This window comes from Eleutherodactylus coqui, chromosome 1 (assembly GCF_035609145.1).
Source record: "Eleutherodactylus coqui strain aEleCoq1 chromosome 1, aEleCoq1.hap1, whole genome shotgun sequence".
In the NCBI taxonomy this organism is placed as follows: domain Eukaryota; kingdom Metazoa; phylum Chordata; class Amphibia; order Anura; family Eleutherodactylidae; genus Eleutherodactylus; species Eleutherodactylus coqui.
The window spans coordinates 355,817,234-355,842,143 of record NC_089837.1 but is presented as its reverse complement, the minus strand read 5'-3'; the positions used below and the strand labels follow the sequence as shown (position 1 = coordinate 355,842,143).

The following is a 24,910-nucleotide window of genomic DNA, read 5'->3' as shown; positions in this document are numbered from 1 at the left end:
AAAAGGGCCATTACTTATAGCCTTATAGGATAAGCTTATGGGCTGAAAGTAGGTGACTCATGGAGTCTGGGGATATGTGTTATACTTACGCAGGGGCGCAGCATCCCAGGGCCCCTCCACGCTGCTGCACGCGGGGGCACAGCATCCCAGGGCCCCTCCACGCTGCTGCGCGCCGGGAGGGGGGGGGGGGGCGCAGCATCCCGGGGCCCCTCCACGCTGCTGCGCGCTGGGGGGGGGGCATCCCAGGGCCCCTCCCCGCTGCTGCACGCGGGGGCACAGCATCCCAGGGCCCCTCCACGCTGCTGCGCGCCGGGAGGGGGGGGGGGGGGCGCAGCATCCCAGGGCCCCTCCACGCTGCTGCGTGCGCAGGGGGGGGGCGCAGCATCACAGGGCCCCTCCACGCTGCTGCGTGCGCAGGGGGGGGGGCCGCAGCATCCCAGGGCCCCTCCACGCTGCTGCGTGCGCAGCATCCCAGGGCCCCTCCGCGCTGCTGCACGCGGGGGCGCAGCATCCCAGGGCCCCTCCGCGCTGCTGCACGCGGGGGCGCAGCATCCCAGGGCCCCTCCGCGCTGCTGCACGCGGGGGCGCAGCATCCCAGGGCCCCTCCGCGCTGCTGCACGCGGGGGCGCAGCATCCCAGGGCCCCACTACCTCTAAGTGAACTCTATATTGCCTTCTGGTATAATCACAGCACCCAGCCCATACAGAACATTCCAGATCCATAGTCTATGCAGAGTAGAACCCCAATCCGTCAGAGGACTGCATCCCAGTGCAGCCAGAAGTACCAGTCCCTGCAAAGCATTGCACACGGACAGCTCAATACTGCAGGGCATTGCAGCCCTGGGTAGACAGAAGTACCAGTCCCTGCAGAGCATTGCACTCTACCGCACACCGACACCTCAGTACTGCAGGGCATTGCAGCCCTGTGTAGACAGACCCCCACAGATTTCTGCAGTTTCTGCTAAGAAGCTGGGGACCCCAACTCTCTTCCTAGGTAGCTCCATAATGACTTCGCTGCAGATCGGAACAAGACTTTATAGCAAACTCCACCGCGGCTCCTCCCACCCAGGAGTCTGGTCACGTGGGCATGACGTCGCGAGAGGTCCTTCAGCCCATTAGGACTTAGCATCCAGGAGCCCAGGCTCAGAGCGGCAGTGGCCGGAGCAGCAGCCGCAGCACGGAGCGCCATGGCGGTGGAGGAGGAGGGGATCCGGGTCTTCCAGAGCGTCAGGATCAAGATAGGTGAGCGCGGAGCTGTGCGGCGTGTGCCGGTGTGATGAGCCCGGGGGCCGGCAGTAAGTTGTGTGATGCCGCCGGACTGCAGTACTTCCCGGCTCCACAGCCGGCTGTGCTGGGACTGCTGCTCGCAGGTGATGGGAGCGGCGTGCAGGCTGCACCAGTGAGCGGAGGAGCCGGAGCCGCAGGGTCCTCCGGTGCTGCCAGCCTTTGTTCCGTCCCCGGGAATAGGCGGCACATCTGAAGCTGCACCGGAGGGGAGCCGCCGCCTCACCTGCTGGCAGAACCTCCGGCGTCCCGTGCTACAAAGCTGCCATTCTTTTGTCCCGCCGGAAAATCCCAAGTCCTCAGTGACTGGAATACAAAGTCATGTCCGCCGCTGTCAGCCTGTGTGCCCGGACCTGAGTGCTGTCAGTCGGAGTGCCGCGCTCTCCAGTGCTGCTGTCAGCCTGTGTGCCGGGACCTGAGTGCCGCTGTCACCGGAGTGGGGCGCTCTCCAGTGCCACTGTATACTGGACCTCGCTGCTCTCCAGTGCCGCTGTCAGCCGGGGTGCAGTGCTCTCAAGTGCTGCTGTCGGCCACTATATTCTGGACCTCACCGCTCTCCAGTCCCGCTGTCAGCCAGGGTGCAGCCACTATATTCTGGACCTCACTGCTCTTCAGTGCCACTGTCAGCCAGGGTGCAGTGCTCTCCAGTGCCCGCTGTCAGCCACTATATTCTGGACCTCACTGCTCTCTGGTGCTGCTGTCAGCAAGGGTGCAGTGCTCTCCAGTGCCCTCTGGCAGCCACTATATTCTGGACCTCACTGCTCTTTAGTGCCACTGTCAGCCGGGGTGCAGTGCTCTCCAGTGCCTGCTGTCAGCCACTATATTCTGGACCTCACTGCCCTCCAGTGCCGCTGCCAGCCTGGGTGCAGTGCCCTCCAGCGCCCACTGTCAGCCTGGGTGCAGTGCCCTCCAGCGCCCACTGTCAGCCTGGGTGCAGTGCCCTCCAGCGCCCGCTGTCAGCCTGGGTGCAGTGCCCTCCAGCGCCCGCTGTCAGCCTGGGTGCAGTGCCCTCCAGCGCCCGCTGTCAGCCTGGGTGCAGTGCCCTCCAGCGCCCGCTGTCAGCCTGGGTGCAGTGCCCTCCAGCGCCCGCTGTCAGCCTGGGTGCAGTGCCCTCCAGTGCCGCTGCCAGCCTGGGTGCAGTGCCCTCCAGCGCCCACTGTCAGCCTGGGTGCAGTGCCCTCCAGCGCCCACTGTCAGCCTGGGTGCAGTGCCCTCCAGCGCCCGCTGTCAGCCTGGGTGCAGTGCCCTCCAGCGCCCGCTGTCAGCCTGGGTGCAGTGCCCTCCAGCGCCCGCTGTCAGCCTGGGTGCAGTGCCCTCCAGCGCCCGCTGTCAGCCTGGGTGCAGTGCCCTCCAGCGCCCGCTGTCAGCCTGGGTGCAGTGCCCTCCAGCGCCCGCTGTCAGCCTGGGTGCAGTGCCCTCCAGCGCCCGCTGTCAGCCTGGGTGCTGTGGGCCATGCTGCTGTTAGCAGCACTGGAGAGAAGTGCATACAAGCTAACAGCAGCATAGCCCACTGCACCCTGGCTGACAGCGGCGCTGGAGAGCACTGCACCTTGGCTGACAGCGGCGCCGGAGAGCAGTGAGGTCCAGAATATAGTGGCTGACAGCGGGCACTGGAGAGCACTGCACCCTGGCTGCTGTTAGCTTGTATGCACTTCTCTCCAGTGCCATCAGCCAGCATATAGTGGACCATACTGTTGTCAGCCAGTATGCACTGGACCTCACTGCTCTCCAGTGCCACTGTGAGAAGATGGATGAATGGGATACTTAGAATATTTCTCTTCTAGTGCCTCCTGCCATCCCCAGAGCCAGCTGTGTACCTAGCTGTATACTACTACATGTATATACTGTTAATCTGGTCACATAACTGGACTTTCCAACGTTGGCAGAGCTGACAATTTTGCTTGGCACGTGTAATAAACGTCCTGGTTGTCCTGTTACTTTGTGATGGATATGGTATACGATATACAACATGTCCCCGCAGCCAATCACCCGCTAAAGTGTGCTGATTTATTCCCTTTTCTAACTAATAAAATATGGCTTTATAAACCCAAATTCTGGCATCTGAGCAGATGAAGCTAAAGGAGAGACTGCAGTGGCCCCGGCATCCGAGGGGGCCAAAGTTACCTCTGTCATGTAAGATGTCGGGAGTGCTAGCATTGGCAGTCGGGCCGTGGTACAGATCTGCATCAGGCTGGGGTGGGCTAGCTATTTGGGCAGTGTCTAGTAAAGTTGTATGTGTTACCGCTCAGACTGGGTCGGGGCTGTGGGTACCCAAACCACCCTTATAGTGCCATGTTGATTAACGCCTGAGGCGGCATTTACATGGGCGATTGTTGCGCACAATTTCTGTGTGTTCTGAGAAGCCCAGAAGTTACACATGAGAAGAATCCTTTATTTGCCTTTTCCCCCTCATTCTAAGGCTACAGTCACACAGGTGAGCGCTTGCGAACTGGCGTCTTTCGCGATGATGCAAGGTGTAATTGATTCAAAAGGGCACCGCATCACTTCTGTTAAACTGCGATCCTCACATGCGAGTGTTTCACACGCGTCAAAGGATGGCGAGGGTTTGTCTGCCACTGCATTTAATAATGTGTCAAAGGATCGATATTGTTACATTTTACTTGTTTACCCCCATGTGTGAAACAATAAACATGAGCCTGGTGCTTGGAATGAAGACCGCTCACCAGTCTGCTGTCAATGCGAAGTGTTTACGGTGACCTGTTCTGCTCAGGCCGGGGTCACCTCTGCGTTGGGGTCTCCGGCCGGAGGATCTGTCGCAGATCTGGCCCAAAATACCGGAAGAAAAAGTACTACATGCAGCGCCTTTTCTTGCGGTAAAATGCTGGACAGCTGAGCGGAAACCAAACGGATCCCATTATAGTCAATGAGGTTCATCCGGCGCTGTTGGGTTCCATCATAAGATGCAACAGTTTGTCCAGGGGATTCCCCTTTCCTGCTCCCCAAACAGCAGTATAACAGAACCCCTGAAGCAGCTGTGAAAGCAGCCTATACTTAGACTTCTCCTTATCTTAGTTTGTAGTAGTTTAGCTAACCCCCTAGAGCTGTGTTGGTATATTCAGTGTATTATCTACATGTTCTATAAAGATGTGCCCTGTAATTCATTAAGAAATATTTTTCAAGCATATATAATTTTGTTTCAGTTTGAGATTTCCCCTACAGAGGAAAACCAACAGTTTGGTTGTGGTTTTCTATCAAGTGTCAAATTGGCTGAGAAGTTTTTTTTCACTAAGGTGGAGTCCTTCTCAAGTTAACCACAAATGTTTTTCTTTCTGTCATGCTCCGGTCACATCACCTGTCGCATCACCGTTGCAAACGTGTTTACTGCAAAAAGGGATTTTATGCGTGTTTAGATATTGGGGGAGACTTATTAAAGGGGTTTTGTCACTTTAAAAAACAAACAAAAAACCAAAAAAACAATACTTGCCTATTCCTCCCCAGGCAGCCTTCTTCAAGCATCTTCTCCTCGCTGATCTTCTCTAGACCCCAGATCACCTCACCATAAGCCGGCTGGATCCTCTTCTTGTTATGGAGCATCCATTCTCTACAATCTTCTACCAGCAGGTCAGTGTAGGTTACGTCACTAGTGATATAACATTCACTGCCTAGGAAGGAATGCCGATCGTCTGGCGAGTCTGCGCATGCGCGCTATTTCTCCGCAAGAGTTCATATACTATTGCAGAGAGACAGCGTGCATGTGCAGTCTCTGCAATAGCTCGGCATTCCCTGCTAGGCAGTGACCGCTACATCACTAGTGACTGGGTACATTGCCCTGCAGGAAGGAGAATGCAGAGAATGGACGCTGCATCACTGAAAGACAAACAATCGTCTGGCTTGCGGTGAGGTGAGCCAGGAAAAGATGCGGTAAGCAGACTGATGGGGGAGGAATAGGCGAGTATAGAATTTTTGTTTTCTAATGACAACCCCTTTAACGATAAGCACCATAAACTTCTGACACTTTTCAGAAGGCTGTGCATTCGCACTCTCATTCATCTCTATGGCCATTGAGTGCACACAGCCTGCTACAGAGTCAAGGCGGTCTCTTCTTACAACATATCATTCTTTGAGACCAAGTGGGCTTTATGCCCTCTAGAGAGGCTCGCGATGGCACCTCTAGAGCCGTTAATATAATTCATCATGGGAGCACCTGCTTTCCACAAATGTGGATAAAGCTTTCAATAGGGATTTTATGTTTATTGGACTAGGCACCAATATGCTGAGGTGGATCTTAACCTTTTACTCCTCACCGGTCCACCATGGTGAAAACAAATGGCCACCCTTCAGAACCCATTCACATCTCCAGTGGCACCTGACAGGGCTGTTCCTTATCACCCCTCATTTTTATTCTATGCTTGGAATACCTCCTTTGCCATGTCCGTTCCAACCTTGATATGTCTGGGGTCCAGGTAGGTGGGGGACAAACATGTGAATGACCTACTCTTTCTCACGGTCACCAGAACCACGTTGCCTGACCTTCGGTTAACGAACTAAGTGGCTCTTACTCCTTTCATTAGTCTAGAGACCAAATTACATACCTTTTTAGTATGCATCTGATTGGAGACCTTTTAATGCCTGAATCGGTTACGGTAATTACCCCCATCTTCTGCAAGGTCTTAAGTCTGACTTGAAGTTGACCAAAGGAACTCTCCTCTGCTTTGGCAGATGCGCTATATATACAATGAATATCTTGCCCCAGGTTTCATACTACTTTCAGGCTTTGCCTATTAACATACTTTGTTTATTTTTTAAGCTCCTTCCTTTCTTTATCTAAATTTGTTTGGGCGAATAAACCATCCCGTATTGCATGCTCAACTTTTTCTACCCTAGATGGAGGGGGATTCGGTCTTCCAGACTTCTTTGCTTCTCATTAAGCTTCCCATTTGGTACAGGTTGTCGACTGATGTAGGCATATGGAATTCAAGCATTGGGTCTCCCTGGAACAATCTTTCCTTCCGACGTGTCTCTCAGTGATGCTCTTGTTGCTTGACCAGATACCTCGGGAGGCACAGGCGCATCCCTCCATTAGTTCAACTTTGAAGGTAGCTTCATGATTCTTCTCCAGGACAGGTTTTTCGTCTTCTCCATCCCTCCTATTTCCTTTTCTGGGGACCACTGCTTTTCCACCAGGATTCTACCAATGGCTTGTCTATCACAAAAATGTGCTTGCCATTATTTCCAGAATGACTCTTGGTGGACTCCTCACACCTCTTGGTAGATACTCCAACTTCGTCACATCTTTCCACATCCTTTTTAACTCTTCATGCATGCTGACTCCTTTCGAACACGTCTGTAGTGCCATAGGCCCTGCCAAACCCTTTCACTTATTTATGCCTTGTTAATTTCTTCCCCAGATCTGCAGAGTCCTTATTTACTTATTAAGAAAGGGATTTGCAGGATTCTTTTTCTACTCAAGAAAAACACAGAATATATACTTGCACACAAATCCTCTATGGCCAGTAGGAGAAACTAGCTTCAAAATGCCCTCACGCTGGTATATATTCTGCTTACATGCTCTTATGTCTTCAGTATCTCCAAAATATTGGAGATTTGGGGGTAGAGCAGGGAACAATATTGCACATATTTTGGGATTGGCCCCTACCTGGCTGATCTTGGGACCAAATTTGATTTCTCTATGGTTCAACAAGGTACAGGACATCATGAGGATTGAGGATCTTACAGCTTCACTCAAGGGTACCTATGTCAAAATTCTGAAAACTTCGTACTACTAGTTTGACTCTCAGAACACACCAGAATTTAGTTCCCTTTCCCACCTATAATTTTCGTTCCTCCTCTGTCTGTGGGGCTTCCCCCCCCCCCCCCCCTCTTTCCGCTTTCTCTCCTCCCTTCTTCCCCAGTTCATCTCACCCCTGGGACTCATTTCTTGTTTCATGAGTTCCCAATGTCCTCTCAATACGGTTCTGTTCTTTGGCTTATTTGCATGTCCATGTTAAGTGCATACATTTGTGACACATTGCATATTTAACCTCTGCATGTAGCATTGTTTATTTCTTGCTTTGGATTGACCGCTGAGATTTTGACTGTTTTCTGCTGCAAATAACTTAAAATACTCTGCAACAGATTTATGATATGTTCTAGACCCTTTTGGACAGGGAACTGAGTGAAGTATTTATTTTTTATACTGTGGATAGAGGGATAACTTGGTTTTGTGGTACAGCCCCTTTAAATATGAAATAACCCTTTTTAGTCCCAATGTTCACAGTGCCTTATGTTAAAGTGCCTCTCCTACATGTTCACACTTCTCAGGGCTTAGTCACATGACCTTAAGCATTTTAGTTGCAAAAAATCCTCAAACGGCATCTGGAGATTGTCTGTGCAGTTCGATTTTCATTGGTCCATGGCAATAGCCTATTAGGTTGTTATGACCCAAAAAATGCCTGTCTGAGTGCCCCCTTAGAGAGTGAAACCCTTATAATTCACCTGACAAATGTGATCAATTGGTTAAATTGCAAAGTTTTCATCTACTTACATGTGACCAACATCTTATAACAGTCTTTAATTCAGATAAGGAAGTGAGAAGTAGAAAGGAAATTGCTTCCTCTGTCCAGAGTAAAGTAGTTTTGTTCAATTACCTCGCTCTGGCTGCTTTCACATCTGCGTCGGGGAATTTTTATGCTCCGTTATGAGAGCAGGAAAGGGGAATCCCCTGGCTGGATGAGGAGTTCTTATGACGGAACCGAATAGACCCCATTAACTATAATAGGGTCCATTCAGTTGACCAGCATTTTACCAGACTAAGTCCTGGATGCACATTTTGTGCCGAAACTGCCATGGAACCTCCGAAAAAAGCTTCCAGCGTGGATGTGAAAGCAGCCTTTGTCTCTAGATTTACGTAAGTGTTATAAAATAACTGAAGTAGCAATGTGATGCATCAACCATCAAGCTGAATCAGGCCAATTTCTTAAAGTGACCTTCAGGTCCAGAAACACAAGCTTCTCTGCCCGATGCAGACTGTGCATTAGTAGAAGACTACGCCTGCTTTGATTGGCCAGTACTGTTCACATGAGCACACTGCTAGGCCAATCATCATGCAGTGTTGTAGGCTTCTGATGCATACTAATGCCCATTGTACACCAGGTAGTCAGAAGTGGTTTGGCCATCTTTGCTTCTCCAGGACTGCACGGTCACTGTAATAAAAAATTTAGGGCATCTTCTAATATTATGTAAAAACTGTCATCAGTTTGAGCATATTGGGTTGTGTTCAGTACTTTCAGATTTGACAGCAAGAATAGCCCTACATACAGATTTGGTTTTCCCACCAAAATAATGAATTTGATAGATCCCAATTTACGAAAGTGGAGTGACCGTACAAGAGGTTGTAGTGGAAGTCTGATGCGTATATAGGGTTGCATTATTGGGGTCTGTAGTAGGATTAGAGCTCATTATGTCTGCAACACCTGGAGCCTATAGTTCCACAGAATCGCACTTCCATTATACCAAGTCTGGATAAAAAGGTAGGGGGAGGAGTCTAACAGGCGTAAGCTTCTGCGCACACGTATCCTAGTTCTCAATCATGAAGAAAACAAAGGTACATCGCTTGATCTATCACACATCGGATACTACTGATGCCCTTTGGACCCAATGGACTTAAGCCGGCTACACACGAACATGCTGGGTCCCGCAGTGGAATCCAGCTGTGACTTCGACTTTCAAGCGTTAACCGTTGCCTCTAAACGCGCGGCTATCGTGCGCTGTTTGTTCATCGCTCATTTCTAGTCAGCTAGAAATTAGCAATGAGCCTTATCAGCGCCGCCCGCTGATTTTCTCAGTGTGCGATGCTGATAGCCTTCTTTCAGCTGGTATCCCGCTAGCAATTCTCAGTGCGACACCAGCTGAAAGCCCTGAGAACAGAGCAGGTGTTTGCATATACAAAACAGCTGCATTGTTCTCGGAGCGATCAACGGTATCCTGCTCTGCCTGCATTAACTCATTAGTAGCTAATTAGCTACTTCGAGTTATGCAAAGAGGATCGCTCAAAACTGAGCGAATTTTGAGCAATCATCGTTTCGTGTAAATGGGCCTTTAGGTCTGATGTGTTTCACCTCTTTAATCAAAAAGATCCCTCAGAGAACCAGTTCACATCTACTGTATCAAAGCTTACCAACATCCATGACCCTCGAAATGATACCTAAATAAACAAAAAAACTGCATACTTGGCAGGAAGGAACTTCAAATAAAGACGGTCCGTCTCAGGAGTGCTGGTCGTCTTAACACCTCACATAAAGTGCTGTATATAGTAGGAAGGAAGAGGGGCTTAAATGGCTTTACCAATCAATAACATTATAGGCAAAAATCTCACTTTACTCCCAGATTGGACGGTGGCTTATAGAATAGCACACGGGACAGAACTGCAGGAGATCTGCTGTCCTGACTTATGGGTGAAGCATCTGCAGCACATCGCATCACATGTAGATGATATTAAACTAATCTTAGCCACATACTGCAGAATGTTTTTTTCCAAATGGAAACTGGCCAACGGTGTGGATTTTCTGAATCCGCAGCCGTATTTAATAAATGCTGGTGGATTTCCCCCCCCCCCCCCCCCCTATTCATTTTACAGGGGTGACAACCACAGCGAAACGGGTGGAATGTTTTGCAGTTCTTTGCTATATTCCCTACAAAAATAATCTAACACATGCTGCCTTTTTGAATTCGCATTTCCAATTTTGTTTTGCCACATGTGTGACATGGTAGCTAGAAACTGCATTTCCCAAAATCTGTTCTAGTGGACATATTAACAAACACATGGTTGGCATTGGGCACTCGATACGTAGTTGGCATACTTTTTCCCCATTAATATGTAGTATAAATGGTTACTCTTACTCCAATGAGACGGCCAATAAGCTGCTATCTACAGATCTTAGTGTAACCCTTATTTTAATTCTGTGAGTGCATAAGTCTTCATCCGTCTTCCTGTCTGTATTTTCATGTGGACGACAACTACAGCTGTGAACGGTTACTTTAGATTTGTGTGGGTAACCAGAGCGGCTTGGCTCATTTGGCTTGTATAGTTAAGATATTATATGCAACTTTTAAAGGGGTTTTCTGGAATTTAAATATTGATGGCTTCTCCTTGGCGAGTGCCACATTTCTACTGGTCTACAAAGGTCCAGGGATGTAGCTATGAAGGAGGACCACTAGTGGTAGGTCTGAAATGTGGAAGGTATCTTGTCCAGTATTTCTTGTTCCTGCTCTGTTACTTCTGATAAAGCTCTTCTACTATGAGAAGACACAATCACTGGAAAGCCTTTAGTTAGCCCAGGGATATATATAGTTGTCTGTGTTCCTGGTACTGCAGCCCAGTCTCTGGAACCCCTTTAATATACGTAAACTATGATGGGTGCTGCCATCTGACCGCACAGAAACCTGTGACCGGACGTGAGCTACACTGCCATGGTAATATGCTGTTTGCACTCATCATTTTATGGCTCTGCTACTATGATTCCTATACAAGCAAAACTTCACGTAGGCAACGTCTACGGTACATCACACAATAGTGGCTGTTTTTTTTTTTCCCAATGCAATTTTTCATTAATCCAAAAAGCTGCAGAATATTCAGAAAAATAGTATTCATTCTGTTACGCTTCATCCTACTATTGGTGTACAGCTCATCTGAAGCTATATGCTATTAGGGATTCCGGAAAACAGAAGTATGGCAACAGCAGCTTCTTGACACTTCATCTACAAACAGAATGTTTTCTGAAAAAGCTAAAACAAGTGACAGAAGGAAAAAAGTGATACTAGAGTTTACATAAACTTTTTACACAATGGTGTTCAAAGGTATACTTGTCTCTATAAAATGAACAAGGCATACCTAATGACCTTTCAGAACATGCTGCCACGTCTGGACATGAAGAATAGCAGTCTACCTGACCAACATATGACTTGTATCATAGAATTTATTTTTTTTTACCATTCCCCTTCCTTTTGTTTTCTCACAAGAGGTGTTATGCTGTCTAGTATAGATTGTGCGCAGAGAACTGCAGAGTCTGCTGTCAGTGCACACACATACCCAATCTCATCAGGTAGGATAGTGTACAGCAGTACTGAGCAGTGTAAATGTGACTAGCAGTCCATTACTGCTAGTTAGTTCCAACAGCAAATCTTATCCTCTTCCTCCTCCCTCTGCTCTTGTAGACCTCAGTAAGCAAGATAATTCATCTTTTAGTCCATTCTCGCACAGCCAGATTTGAATTGCGGAATCTGCGATCGTTGTCAGTGAGGACGATCCGCGGTAAAACACAGCATTGAAAGGCATGCATACTCCGTGAGCAGAAGAAAAATTGCAGCATGCTCTATTTTACCATGGAATCTGCATGGATGGCCTATATTGATGTCAATGGAGGTGTGCCACCTGCAGCCCATACGCAATTAACATTGCGTATGGGCTGCGGATACCCGCGGCATCACTAAGAATGGCGTGGAAAATACAAACAAACCTGTACTGTGCCTGACCACCTGCGTGCCTCCGCAATACCGTAAAGTGTTGTACGCAGGGTCACCGGTAGGGCTCACAGCCGGAATACACTGTGGGCCTCCTGCATACAGAATCCGACTCGCTCAAGTGAGCCCGGCCTTACATTTCCTATCTTGCTGTTCTTGCTGACTGAAGTGACAGATGACATTTACCAACATATTAGGGGGGGAGGGAAATGCCTAGTGGCCTGCAGTTTAGAGATTGTGTGTGTATATGTATGTGTATATATATATGTGTATATATAATATATATATATTTTTTATTTTTTTATTTTTTTTCAGCACAAAAAAATGGCATTTTAGGTAAATAAATTAAATTGCGCCTTTTCTAATTGTCATATTGGCTATTATATAAGCAAAAGTTGTTTAAAAAGTTAATGACTGTTCAAGGATTTACAGATTAGAATGCACTAATTAGTGCTATACAAGTATTGCTTTTCTATATAGTTCTTTTATTTTCAGCGGTTATATACTGAAAACTTGCTTATTGCAAATGGTACACAGCATGGAAAGCTCCGAGGTGGTCCAGTGTGTTCGCCTCCTAGGCTCTGAGCAGGTCCCTTTTAGGGGAGAAAAGTCCTGTTCTACAAGAGGGGTATGCTCTGGGAGCCGACTGATGCTAGACAGTCTTTTGTCAATCGTCTTGTGCCTGACTTTCATTTGCCTTTTTTTTTCTTCTCCCCGATCCCTTCCCATTTTAGAATACTGTCTTGCACATCAGTCTATGAAAATCCCATCCAGCTTTTCCTACATGTGATGGACAGTGTATTCCAACAGGCTGGAACAGTTGCTGTCACAGCTGCCGTCCTACAAAGACACTGTGTGTAGTCCCAGCTGCACTTTATTGATGTGGGTGTGTAGGCTCGAAATGAAAAGGGCCATGGTTAGAGGAAAATGGGACTGAAACATGGAAGGGTGGATTCACCTCTTTTTTTTCCTTGAAGGTCGTTTGTTTTTTTTGTTTTTTTTTTCTCCCGAAAATTGCAAAATTCAGGAATAGATCGAGTAGGAAGGAGATGTATGAGCCCCTCCCATTCTGATTTACTTCTGTATCAAACTTTTTTTTTTAATCTAGCCACTTGGGTCTCCCTCACACAGGCATTGTTGTAAGCGCCGCAATGTAATTCGCTGCGCCGCGTTTTACTCTCCTTTTTGGCCAGCTTTTATTGTACCTCCTCATTGATGAGGAGCGCTAAATGCTCAAAAATAGGTCAGACATCGCTCGAAAATCGCAGTGCTGAAAAGCGCTGCGATCCAGCGGCTGTGTGAGAGGCTGCATTAAAAACAATGGGAGGCTCTGAGAGTGTTTAACGCAGTGCTAAACGCGGGGAGAAAAGGCTGCTCGAGGGAGGCCTTAAACTTATCTAGAGAGTTAGGCTAGCTTCAAACGGGCGAGCGCGATGTATATAAAATGTAGGAATGCATAGTATTTTATAACATTAACACGATATAAATGGAAAACCTGTATGATTCATCAGGTCTGCCATAGACTTAGCAACACCCCTTTTATAACAGAACCTTAATTTGTACTTTTAAATGTGATTTTGGGGGTGGGGGTGGAATATGTCGTCATCTAATATACAAGGCCTTTTTTACAACCCTAATTCCAAAAAAAAGTTGTGACACTGTAAAATGCAAAGGAAAAAAAGCAATTATTTAGAAATCCCATCTACCCACATTTTTATTTCCAACACATATCAGAAAGTTATGATCGCAGAATGGGCGCGGTATGGACGGCTTCCATTGACTTTAGTGGAAGTTGGCTATGCGTAGCCCGCACAAAATTGCAGAGTGCTGCAATTTCTCCCCCGCGAGTGGAAAAAAAAACCGCAATCATTTTCCACTTGTGGGCAGGAAATCGCATTTTCTCATAGCATGCTATGGGCTGGTTTTGCTGCAGAATTCGGAGGAAGCCTCTGTTTTTTTTTTACATTTTTTTTAAATGTCTATTATGACGGGTGTTGCGTATGTATTGTTACGTTACACCTACTTTAGATTGCTTTACTGTATTGTTTTTTGCTTGAGCACCATGTTGGGTGGGGTATGTTGATAAAATGCAAGCCTTGCAAGGAAGTGGGTGCTGGTTCACCTCTACAAAGGCCACCTGAGAGCAGTCTGACTTGTTGACATGCTGTTGGGCTTGGCATGATGTTCAGTGTTTGGTTAAACTGTAACTTGTTTATTAGGTGATTTGCTTCTGTTGGTATTGGTTAGAACTGCATTCCACACCTGTCCGTGCAATCTGAGGAGCTTTCTTGCATGTGGTTCAGATAAGTAGCGCAAGTATGATGCGGTTTTTGATGCGTAAGGCCTCAGGCACCCAGCTTTGTAAATCGTTGTTCCCACTCCATATGCCTCCATACTCGCTGTATTATGGGAAACATCTATAGAAATAACCGCTCCTTAATATGACGTCCAATGAAACGTGCCTGAATTCCTGCAGAATTCAATATATGAAGGTACAGTATGGAGTCATAGATGAGTTACGGCGCGATGCACATGGAACCTATGGATTCTGTGCTAATCGCTAGAGCTACAGGAGGTCCAAGAAAAAGATCCCTGATCTCCAAAAATATTATGCACTAATGTAGAAATGTGGATTGTCAAATGGTTCACATGTCAAACTGATCATAGACTAGCGTTTAGAACATTAGTCGGGAAAGGGACCTACAGGAACGGCTATGTCCATGATATGAAGAATTGATCCAAAGGGAAATTATTATTTGTGTAGCAGGGATTTTAGAGAATTTGCACATTTTCTGGGATGATGGTGAAGTAAGTTCTACATCAGTGATGTTCACCACTAATGGCCAAGAAAACTATTGTGATGTATGAACAATGAGTGAGCTGATTGGGGCAGATTCCCATCCACCAGAAGCAATAACTATGGTTATCGCTTGTAACTCTAATCCCCGTGTCTCTGGCCGGTATAACATGGCCTGGATATTTTTTGCATGGAGCCACATATGGAGTAAGCCGTTATGGTCCATGAAATACGCAGAGCATTAATGGACTGTAACTCCTTGCATCTCCCATCACAATGATGGGGTGCGCTAAAAACCACGGAGGGATGCAGTAACCTGTGTCCAAAAACAGCCGAAAAAGGCTATTGAAATCGTGGCGTTTTGCCGACTGTATGTGTAAGAGTGGCCTAAACATATCTTACGGGCTTGCTTCCATTTACACTGACTACTATTGTCTAGTTTGGTAGTGCAGGACTTTTCCTAATGCCCTTTTTTTTTTTTTTTTCTTTTTTCCTTCTCCGTTTCATTTGACACTTGCACAAACCATGCATGAATGTTTGTGTACAGGTAGGCAGCGGTGTAGACGTATGATGCCTTCTTATCTTTATAGATCATCGTAATGAGGAGCATGCTGCACAGTCATCGCTGTCTTCTAATAAGGCCTTCTGTAATGACCTAGGAAAATATTATGCTGTGACGCATCTAGCTTGTTATGTTCACAACAAAGTCAAGCACAAGCAATTAAATGGCTGACTTTATTGTACTGGATTTCCAAGGATCTTGATGTCTGATTTCCTAGGAATGTTTCATATTAGTGTTATTTGATACTTGATGTTTCCACTTGCTGGAACACCGAATTTCTTTACACATTTTCTAAATGTAGAGCATTTTAGACATCACCAATTTGAAGTATTAGGAAATAGACTCCGGAACCCAGTGGTGAGCGTGGAGTACAGCGGGTGACAGAGTGGAACACTGCACACGACTGGGGACAGGAGGCGCTAAGCCACTGCTGGAGACAGGGGGACATGAGCCTTTAAGAGCAGCGCTGTAGCCTGCAGTGCAGCCAGGGGAAGGTGAGCATTGCAGGCTGGGGAGCAGAGAGGAAGGCTTGGGGGAACTGAAGCTAGGCTGTCCTTCAGCTCTTGAGCCAATCGGAAGCTAGGGGTGTGAGAGGGGCGTTCCTCCTGTCAAACCCCTAGCTTTTGGTGGCGTCAAGATGCACTAATACCACCACAGGATAGGGCATAACTTACTGATTGGCGGGTGTGTCACCTCTCAGACTCCCACTCATCCTGAGAACAGGGGGTTGTGTCCCCCGTGCTCCTCATTGCGGGATTACTGCACCCCGTGCAGTGAGGAGGAGACTGAAGGGAGTGCTGGTCGCTGACCTTTACTTGCATACTATGGCATTACCCAAATATATAGCAATGTGCACATCCACCTACTGAGCTGCGTGCTGGAGGACACACATGCTCAGTTTCTCTCCCCACAGCCAGTACTCTGCATAGTGATTCTCTGTTCACAGCCAATAGAAATGACTTTCTGTCCTGTTTTGAGAAGAACCAGAGCCTTTGCAGTACATGGCCGTTTAGCTGAGAAGACTCCTTCTGCAGGAAATGTAAGCAGGGACTATATTGTCAGCTGCTAGAGAGGCATATACTGTACTGTTCTCCTTGCAATTGGTGCTCGGTTCTCGTCTACGGTTTGTATACAGGCTGCAGTCCCGCTTTTCTATGGGACGTCGCAGGCTACTGCAGCCAATGACAGAGCTCAGCGATCAATTGCTGAGCTCTCTTATTGGCTGCAGCTGCCGGTGACGTCCCATAAATTGACTAGGGCAGTCTGTCAACACTAAGTCAGAGGGGAGACCCGGAGCAGCGGCACAGTACACGGCGGGGAGAGGTGAGTATATGCTGCTTAGTTATATTACTGCATGGGGAACAGGGTTTTGACATAAAAACAAAAACTCTGACAACCTCTTTAAATTCAATCTGAGCATCAGGGCTGCAAAATGAAAAGGAGTTGTAATCAGCTTCATCTACATCTATATTGACATCCCTAAGAGCCGGTTGTAGGACCTCTTAAGGTTGCCTGTCGACGGGCGTTTTTGCATTGCGTTCCCCACGGGCAGGAGAATGCCCGTGGACAGGCAGCCTTAGGCTGTTTTTCATATGGCCGAGAAAATCTCACACGAGTATGAAGCCCATATGGGGTCACACAGACTGCATAGATAATTGTGGGAAGAACTAAGTGCTGTCTGTTAATACAACCTCACTTGTTATATTAGAAGCTCGGAAATGAGATGGTCAGCAGTAAATTATGACAGTGACAGCCCCCTGCCACAGTAAGGTCTTTCTTCAGCCTACCAGTAAACCCCAACCCCCTACTGACTGCCTATACAACACATCACTTTACTGGGGTGCCGCAGACAACACTGAACTTCCTCTTTAATGATTTTCAGGAAGCTTCCCATGGGGTCCTTCCTTGAGTCATATGTTATTCTTCTGAGAAGATGACTGAAGACAGGAAATGGCAAGAAAATCCCTATTAGCGAAGATGCCCAGCAAGGAAGCGTATGTTGCTTAATATATAAAGGCCTTTTACTGGCAGCTAACATTCTTCTTGGTACATGGAGATCACCTCGCTCCGGTATGCTCACAGCATAAACCACACTAGTGCATTAGATGACATAACCTCCACTATATGTATAGACCTAGAGGGGGCTGATAGTCCACTAAAAGGTCCACAGACTGCATGTTGGCTGCTTTTAAAAGAACTAATACTTTTTAGAAGTTTTTAGACATTAATGTAACATCAGTTTCATCCACCAAAATTGCGAGATCAAATTGATCCAATATTTGAGCCCTGATCAAGGGCTAGGCCATGTTAATGCAATGTTTTTCTACTTGAAGAGATGACTTGTTGATCTCGGATTGAAATGTTGGTGCAATCAGCTCTTAGTGTTTCAGTTCGGCTCCAGAGAGCAGAATATGTTGCATGAGCTGATATTTTGTATTGCAGCTCCGAAGAAGAATGCGAATGCGGATGCTGATCCTGTGCCACTTTTTGCACGGCTCCCCCCTGTTCTGTTCCTCCTGCCCCAGCGATAACCTGATATTTTACCACTGTATGTAATCACTGGCTGCAGCAAGTGACCCTGTGGTATCTAAGCTGTCGCTGCTACAGCCAGTGATTGGCTGCAGCAGCCACATGCAGTAAGAAGATTGTCTGCAGCAGCCACATGCAGTAAGAAAATCATAGTCCAGGCCAGAGGAGCTTCGGCAGGGGATTAGTAAACTGAGTTTTACTACGTTTTGTTAAATCCTATCAGTCTTAACTGTTCTTGAAGAAAAAATTCACGGGGTTGAAAAACCCCTTTTAAAGGGCTCGTCTGGTTAATTTTTTTTTCTTTTCAAATGGCTTCCCCATGAGCAAGCATAAACAAATACTCTTAGTCCTCGCAGCAGTCATGGCCTTATTCACAGGCTGCAGCAGCTGTTCATGGTCCTGAGCGCTCCAACTCTGAGTTTTGTGATTAGCTGCAGCAGCCTGTAGCGTCCCCTACACAGGCTGACTGCTGCCTGTAAACACATGGTCACATGGGAGTTCTGGTGCAGGGTAACTGTGACCAAGCCAGGCAAGGGGAGTATAGCCTTGTTAGAACATTTTGGTTTTTGGATTGTGAAAAATAAAATAAATATGGGCATCAATTTCTTGTCCATTTTTGTTTCACATTGTTTTTGCAATAATGTCACTTAGTAGTTGGTTAAAGCTCTTTTAAGTGTTGTAATAAGTTAAAGGGGTTGTCCCGAGAAAGCAAGTGGGGTTCAGCACTTCTGTATGGCCATATTAATGCACTTTGTAATATACATCGTGCATTAAATATGAGCCAAACAGAAGTTATTCACTTACCTGCTCCGTTGCTGGCGTCCCCGTCTCCATGGTGCCGTCTAATTTCAGCGTCTAATCTCCCGATTAGATGCGCTTGCGCAGAAGGGCCTTCTCCCTTCTCTTGGGTCTCGGCACGAGCGGTGTTCTGGCTCCGCCCCCTTCTACGCGTCATCGCGTAGCTCCGCCCCGTCACGTGTGCCGATTCCAGCCAACCAGGAGGCTGGAATCGGCAATGGACCGCACAGAGCCCACGGTGCACCGTGGGAGAAGACCCGCGGTGCTTCGTGGGTGAAGATCCCGGCGGCCATCTCGGTAAGGTAAGTAAGAAGTCGCCGCAGAGCGGGGATTCGGGTAAGTACTAAACTTTTTTTTTTTTTAACCCCATCCCTTGTGTTTGTCTCGCGCCTATTGAAAAAAAAAAAAAAGCCGTTTCGGCGCGGGACAACCCCTTTAATGTTGAGATGGGTCTTTCATAAACAAAGATGTATAGATGTGAGGATAAAACTGATTGGAAACCTGTGAAAACAAACAGAATGAGGATTGCATTGTCTGTATTGGGTCTCAGGGGTCAGAAACGCTATTTATTCTCCTTAGGGAGAGCACCTAGATGGTGAGTGAGGAGACTCAAATGGCCATGCACGCTCCTCTGGGTAATATGCAAATAAGGGAGATGGAATAAAACCTCCACAGTGCCACCTATTAGAAGGCAGCATTCCTTCAAGCCAAAGTCAAGACTTTTTATACAAGCCTTGTAACAATAACCCGGGATTAAAAGCAAACCCAGACTCCATGTACAGACAGCTGTTTCAGGGTTTTTGCCCTTCATCAGTGTACAGTAGGAGTCTGGCTTTGCTATTGAGAGGTCTGGGACGGGGGTCAGAAACGGGGGTCCTCACTCACCGTCTAGGTGCGCTCCCTAAGGAGAATAGATAGCGTTTCTGACCCCCGTCCCAGGCCTCTCACTAGCAAAGCCAGACTCCTACTGTACACCGATGAAGGGCAAAAACCCTGAAACAGCTGTCTGTGCATGGAGTCTGGCTTTGCTTTTAATTCTCGGTCATTGTTACAAGGCTTGTATAAAAATTCTGATTTTGACTTGAAGGAATGCTGCCTTCCAATAGGTGGCACTGTGGAGGTTTTATTCCATGTCCCTTATTGAGCCTCATGCAGACTGCAATCTCCAAATTGTAATGAAAAATGTGAACATGATAGAAATGTATTCTAATGAGCTGTCCATTCTCTTAGTATGTTTACGAGCTGTAGGAAAGGACCCCTCTTGGTCCTGCGAGGACACTCCGCTTTACTTACAAGGTGCCTTTTATTAGTAGAGCTGCTTAATGGGAATGATCGTCCACTTTGGGATTGCAGAATGTGCAGTATAAGCTGTGCGTCTAGTAAATTTGGTCTTCCTGATTCATTAGTCTTTTTAGTGCCGTGATGATTGCACTTGCCAATTTGTACTTGAAGAAATCAATATTCATTGTAGGCGCAAATGGCGCCGTGTGCTTTTATATAGTTCAAGAGGGATACTATTAGCCAATTGCTTATGGTAAAGTTTTGCTATCGTTGACATGTGAGCTGAAAAGCTGTTAACTCCACCTATGTGTAAGCTAAGCGTAAAAACGTATTGTAGGTCATTCTGAACACCGCATTTATATATCTGTTGTGAAGAAGTAGACTGAAATGGCTCTCTAAGAAAGCGGTGGGCAATCTTTTTAAGTATATGAAAGTAGCCCAAGTATTGACTTTACTATTTGGTGTCTGTTCTTTTTCTGTTAGCAGAGGTGCTCTCTAATGTAGAAATTACATTAATTTAGATTTTTTTTCTTTTTTGACTCTTCCTCTATCTGTGAAATGTGTTAAAATATGCATGTTGATGAGTTATGGGTGACGTCATCATTTCAGCTTCTGTATTTCACTGAGAAGATCATGTGTTCTCAGATTGCACTAAGATGAATTGGGTTATTGGGCATTTTAACACTTGCTGTAACTTTAAAAATGGCTGGGGTTCATCTGCCAACAAGAGGCGGCTCAGCTGTGGTGCCTGAAATTCTATCTTGGTTAGTGTTGCTGCATCTGATCAGAACACGTCGACTCACCTGCTCATACTGCCGTCGTAAGGAGTCTTTTTTTTCCTCTTGACCTAAGCAGCTCTGTTCTTGCTCTGTAAAGCTATGAGCTGGCTTTTCATTCAGACTCAAGAAGTGATTCCACTAGTACCATAGAAAGGTGTCTGTCTTCTCCAGGTAGTAATGTCAGGCCGTTTCTTCAAGACTTGCTGTGAGTTAGTTGCAAGTCAAAGATTTGCAGAATGGGCCCTAAAGTGGTTCCTGCATAACTTATTTTGAGGCCCCCATTTATTAGCGGTAGAATACTTTTTTTCTATTTGATGTTTTGATGCCATAACATAAGATATGGATGAGTGAGAAGAAAAAAAAGCCTATGACTGATTCATGAATACAGGTAGACTTTTTTTCTTCCTTTTTAAGCTTACTGGCTATTTGAGGCTACTTAATGCCAACTAAAGATGGTCATCCATACTGAAAATGGGGGAAAAAAAAGAAACCTGGACTAATGGAGATCCTTTGGTGACTTGAAAGAATAAGGACTTGGAAACACAAATGAACTAATACATTTGCTCACTCTATCATGTGAGAGGTATACAGTCACATTGTAATTGTCAGATTGGAAAATGGATCCCATACAAACATCATCGAGCGTCTGAGTGCATGAGTAGAGCTAAAAAATCTAGCCTTTCATGAAATATGCACTACTCGACATTACCTCTTCTCACTGTTTTCCTTGCTTCACTAGGGTACCTAAGGGAGATTCGCAAGGCCCTTTCTTTCTGATGTTTCTCATCATATTGGCCATTGAAAATGACAGGGAGTGGAGCCATCAGCTGAAGTTTCCTTCAGACTTTGCTAGAAGAGCCTGAAGAGTTTATTTTCCCTTTGTTGGGCCTTTGGCACACTAGCATTTATATTGCCCATGTGCAGTCCATAAAAATATGGACTATGCACATATAGCATACAGACCCACATTAGTCTGAAGAAAAACCCGCACTACCGAGTTTTGTTTTTTTTATTTCTCAGACAACCTATTGCATGCATTATTCTTATCCATGCAGAGAATCATCCAGCTCCATGCTTGTAAAAAAAAAATTGTATAAAATCAAGAATATTTGAAAAAAAAAAGTTGAAAATATTTTGATGTGAGAACACAACCTGCCATTGTGGTGGTTTTCTCTGACACGTTTCTGATGCCATTTGGCACACTTAGATTACTCTCCCAAGTGTGTTCAGAAAACGCAGTGCGAAACCGCTGCATTTTACCACGTTTTCGAACGCATGTTTTAGCATTTAACACACCCCATCACTGTGATGGGTGATGAGGTGCATTAATTGCTAAAACGTGTGAAAATAGAACTGTGGAATCCACAGTTGGCGTTTGCACCGCCAATCCGCAGTAAATGCCATTTGCTAAATGCTATGTAAAATCGTGCCTTTCTACACACTCATGGAATCTAATTGCAATTATCACAAGCAGAGGAAAAATCGCAGTATGTGCCATTTTCGAGCGAATTCCGCACAGACTACTTACATTGAATCAATGGAAGATGTCTGACCCGTGGCCCATCTGCAATTGACATTGCGGATAGGTTGTGGGTACCCGTGGCATCGCCTAGCGACGACGCTGGGAAAAAAAATCTGTACTGTGCGTGTCTGGCAGTGAGCTGTCTGGACCATCCGCAGTACAGAAAATAACAGGTAAGTGCGGATGCTGGCCGGGGACAGGGCCGGATTCCGCTGTGGGCTCCGGCATGTGGAATCTGAACCTTTCGTACGCCGCCAGCCTTAGTTGTAACTGCTATGGACATTTTTAGCCTTTGGGTGTGATGTTGGGTAGAGAGGTGTTGGGAGACAAAAATGAATTATGGCGGTGGGTAGGTAAAGTATCTGGAGGATATACACCATTAAATAAGAGGTTTCATGCTTTCTTTGCTATCATATAGTGTCCAGTGTCTTCCATTTGCAGGAATAATGTCACTCCCCCAGCTGATGTAATCCATCAGCCTACTGATGAGGGACCGGGCACAATGTGAATGTACAATAGCTAAGACTCCACATCCAGTCATTTGGTTTGTATGAGGGACGGTCTTCTAGCTTAGTTTCTGTGAAGCAAATGTGTAACTTGAGGTTGGGAGGTCATTTATCGCCAGTCTTTCAGAAGGAAGAATGTCCCTATTATTATGACATTCTTGTTTTTCCTTCTGATTAACAGCAGCAGAATGGAACCAAAAGATAAACCATGTGGCTGCACATAAAAACAGCTCTGGCCGCAGGAATCTACAAATAAAACTGTCACATGAAATGCGTTGTGCACACTAGCCTATTGTGATCTGCCCCCAAAAACTCTTTCATCGAGACAATTTAATATAAAAATCACAGTTTGATCTTGTTCCATTAGTTCTGTGCTCATGTTATGATTCTTTGTGATCACGTATAATCAGAATATCAAACAGTCATTTCCTCAAGTGGGAACCATGAAAGCTTCACATGATCTGAAACTTTCTATATACTACTGGGAATTCATCTTGTTTAGTTATCATTCATAATGTACTAAAAGGGCTTGTTTGACAACAGCAAAAAGATACAAAAATCTAACCTGAACAGAAATATAAAAACAAGTCGTACAATATTTAAAGCGGCACTCCCCCCCCCCCCCCCCCCCCAATTTATTTATTTATTTATTTATTTTTGAGAAATTCGTATTTTCCATGTCCTCACAGACTTCTCTGCAATGAAGAATCCAGTTTTGTTGCTCATTCCCTCCAGGCTGTGTATGCTGCACTTTTCTTCTGGCCTCCAGGTCACATGACCAGTACTCTGACCACCTTCTGTGTCCTGCTGTTAATTGGGCAGGTTTGTCAACTGGCTCATTCCGTGTCAGTTCAACCAACGCTCCCGGTCGACCATCTCAGATTTCAATGAAACTTTGCACAAAGATAGACCCTGACCCTAAACTAAGATATCCAGAATATCAGGCTTCAAAGTGCTTTGGTTCACGAGCTACAGGTCTTAATGTAGGGGGTTGTCATGTGATTACAGCGCGCAACCTGAAAAAAGTGGCGATTTCAATCCATTGCCAAGCCAGTTCCAATGACTCTAGAGCAATGAAACTTCACACACTAGGAGAACTTTTGGTGCTGAATCCAGCTAAGCTACTCAGACTGCCACTCTTATCATCATTCTGCCACCATTGCATGTCAAAGTAGCTGAAAAATTCTATCGCGCAAAATAAAACTCCTATTTTAAGCAGTAATAACTCATAATCAATGCAATCCAACTCAGCTATGAATTTATCAATGTGTTCTCCATAGAAATGTTTCTCATTATTCACATTATGGACCCAAAAGGATGCATAGCTCTTAAGATACAATGAGTCAAAAATGGCAAAAAACACTTTTTTGCTAATTTTTCCCTTTTTCAAAGGCGAAAATCGGAATGTACTCCATTTTTATTTTTTTTTTCATTTTTGTTCTATTTGGAAGAGAATTTTTTGCTCTACAAGATTCGATGTTTTTCATTTTGTTCCCAGACCTTCTAGATGGGAAAATATCAATGCCTGTGAAGGTCCTATGCACTCGCGGAGGTCAAATAATAAAATAAGTGTAAGTTTTGCATGGATGTATAATTAGTTTAGAAATCATGAGAAGGTAAATTATTTTTGGAATGAGACAACTTTTTGTGCTCAAGAAACTTATGTGATCAAAAATTGCATGGCGAGTTCAGGTGAGCCCCAAGCTTTGGCCTAAGATGGTCAGAATATCATTGAGTGTTGCATAATGATTGTGGTATATTACAGTGATCACTGGGCTTATTTAGCACTCTATCCAGATTGGATACTAAGATTATCTAAGGCTAGCATAAATAACTAGTTATGTATTACACAAATGCTAGCCTTAGATAATCTTAGTATCCAATATGGATAGAGTGCTAAATAAGCCCAGTGATCACTGTAATATACCACAATCATTATGCAACACTCAATGATATTCTGACCATCTTAGGCCAAAGCTTGGGGCTCACCTGAACTCACCATGCAATTCTTGATCACATAAGTTTCTTGAGCACAAAAAGTTGTCTCATTCCAAAAATAATTTACCTTCTCATGATTTCTAAACTAATTATACATCCATGCAAAACTTACACTTATTTTATTATTTGACCTCCGCGAGTGCATAGGACCTTCACAGGCATTGATATTTTCCCATCTAGAAGGTCTGGGAACAAAATGAAAAACATCGAATCTTGTAGAGCAAAAAATTCTCTTCCAAATAGAACAAAAATGAAAAAAAATAAAAATGGAGTACATTCCGATTTTTGCCTTTGAAAAAGGGAAAAATTAGCAAAAAAGTGTTTTTTGCCATTTTTGACTCATTGTATCTTAAGAGCTATGCATCCTTTTGGGTCC

General features: G+C 45.6%; 1 protein-coding gene across 2 annotated transcripts in view; it reads left to right on the top strand.

Annotated features, from left to right (window-relative positions):
* Positions 1-1,090: 1,090 nt before the first annotated feature.
* RASA3 (RAS p21 protein activator 3) overlaps positions 1,091-24,910 on the top strand; it is a 161,841-nt gene continuing 138,021 nt past the window's right edge. For both annotated transcript variants that reach the window (XM_066577243.1, XM_066577239.1), the window contains exon 1: positions 1,091-1,241. In XM_066577243.1, the coding sequence (XP_066433340.1) occupies positions 1,187-1,241 (55 nt within the window). In that variant the 5' untranslated portion in view covers positions 1,091-1,186. The remainder of the gene's footprint in view (positions 1,242-24,910) is intronic.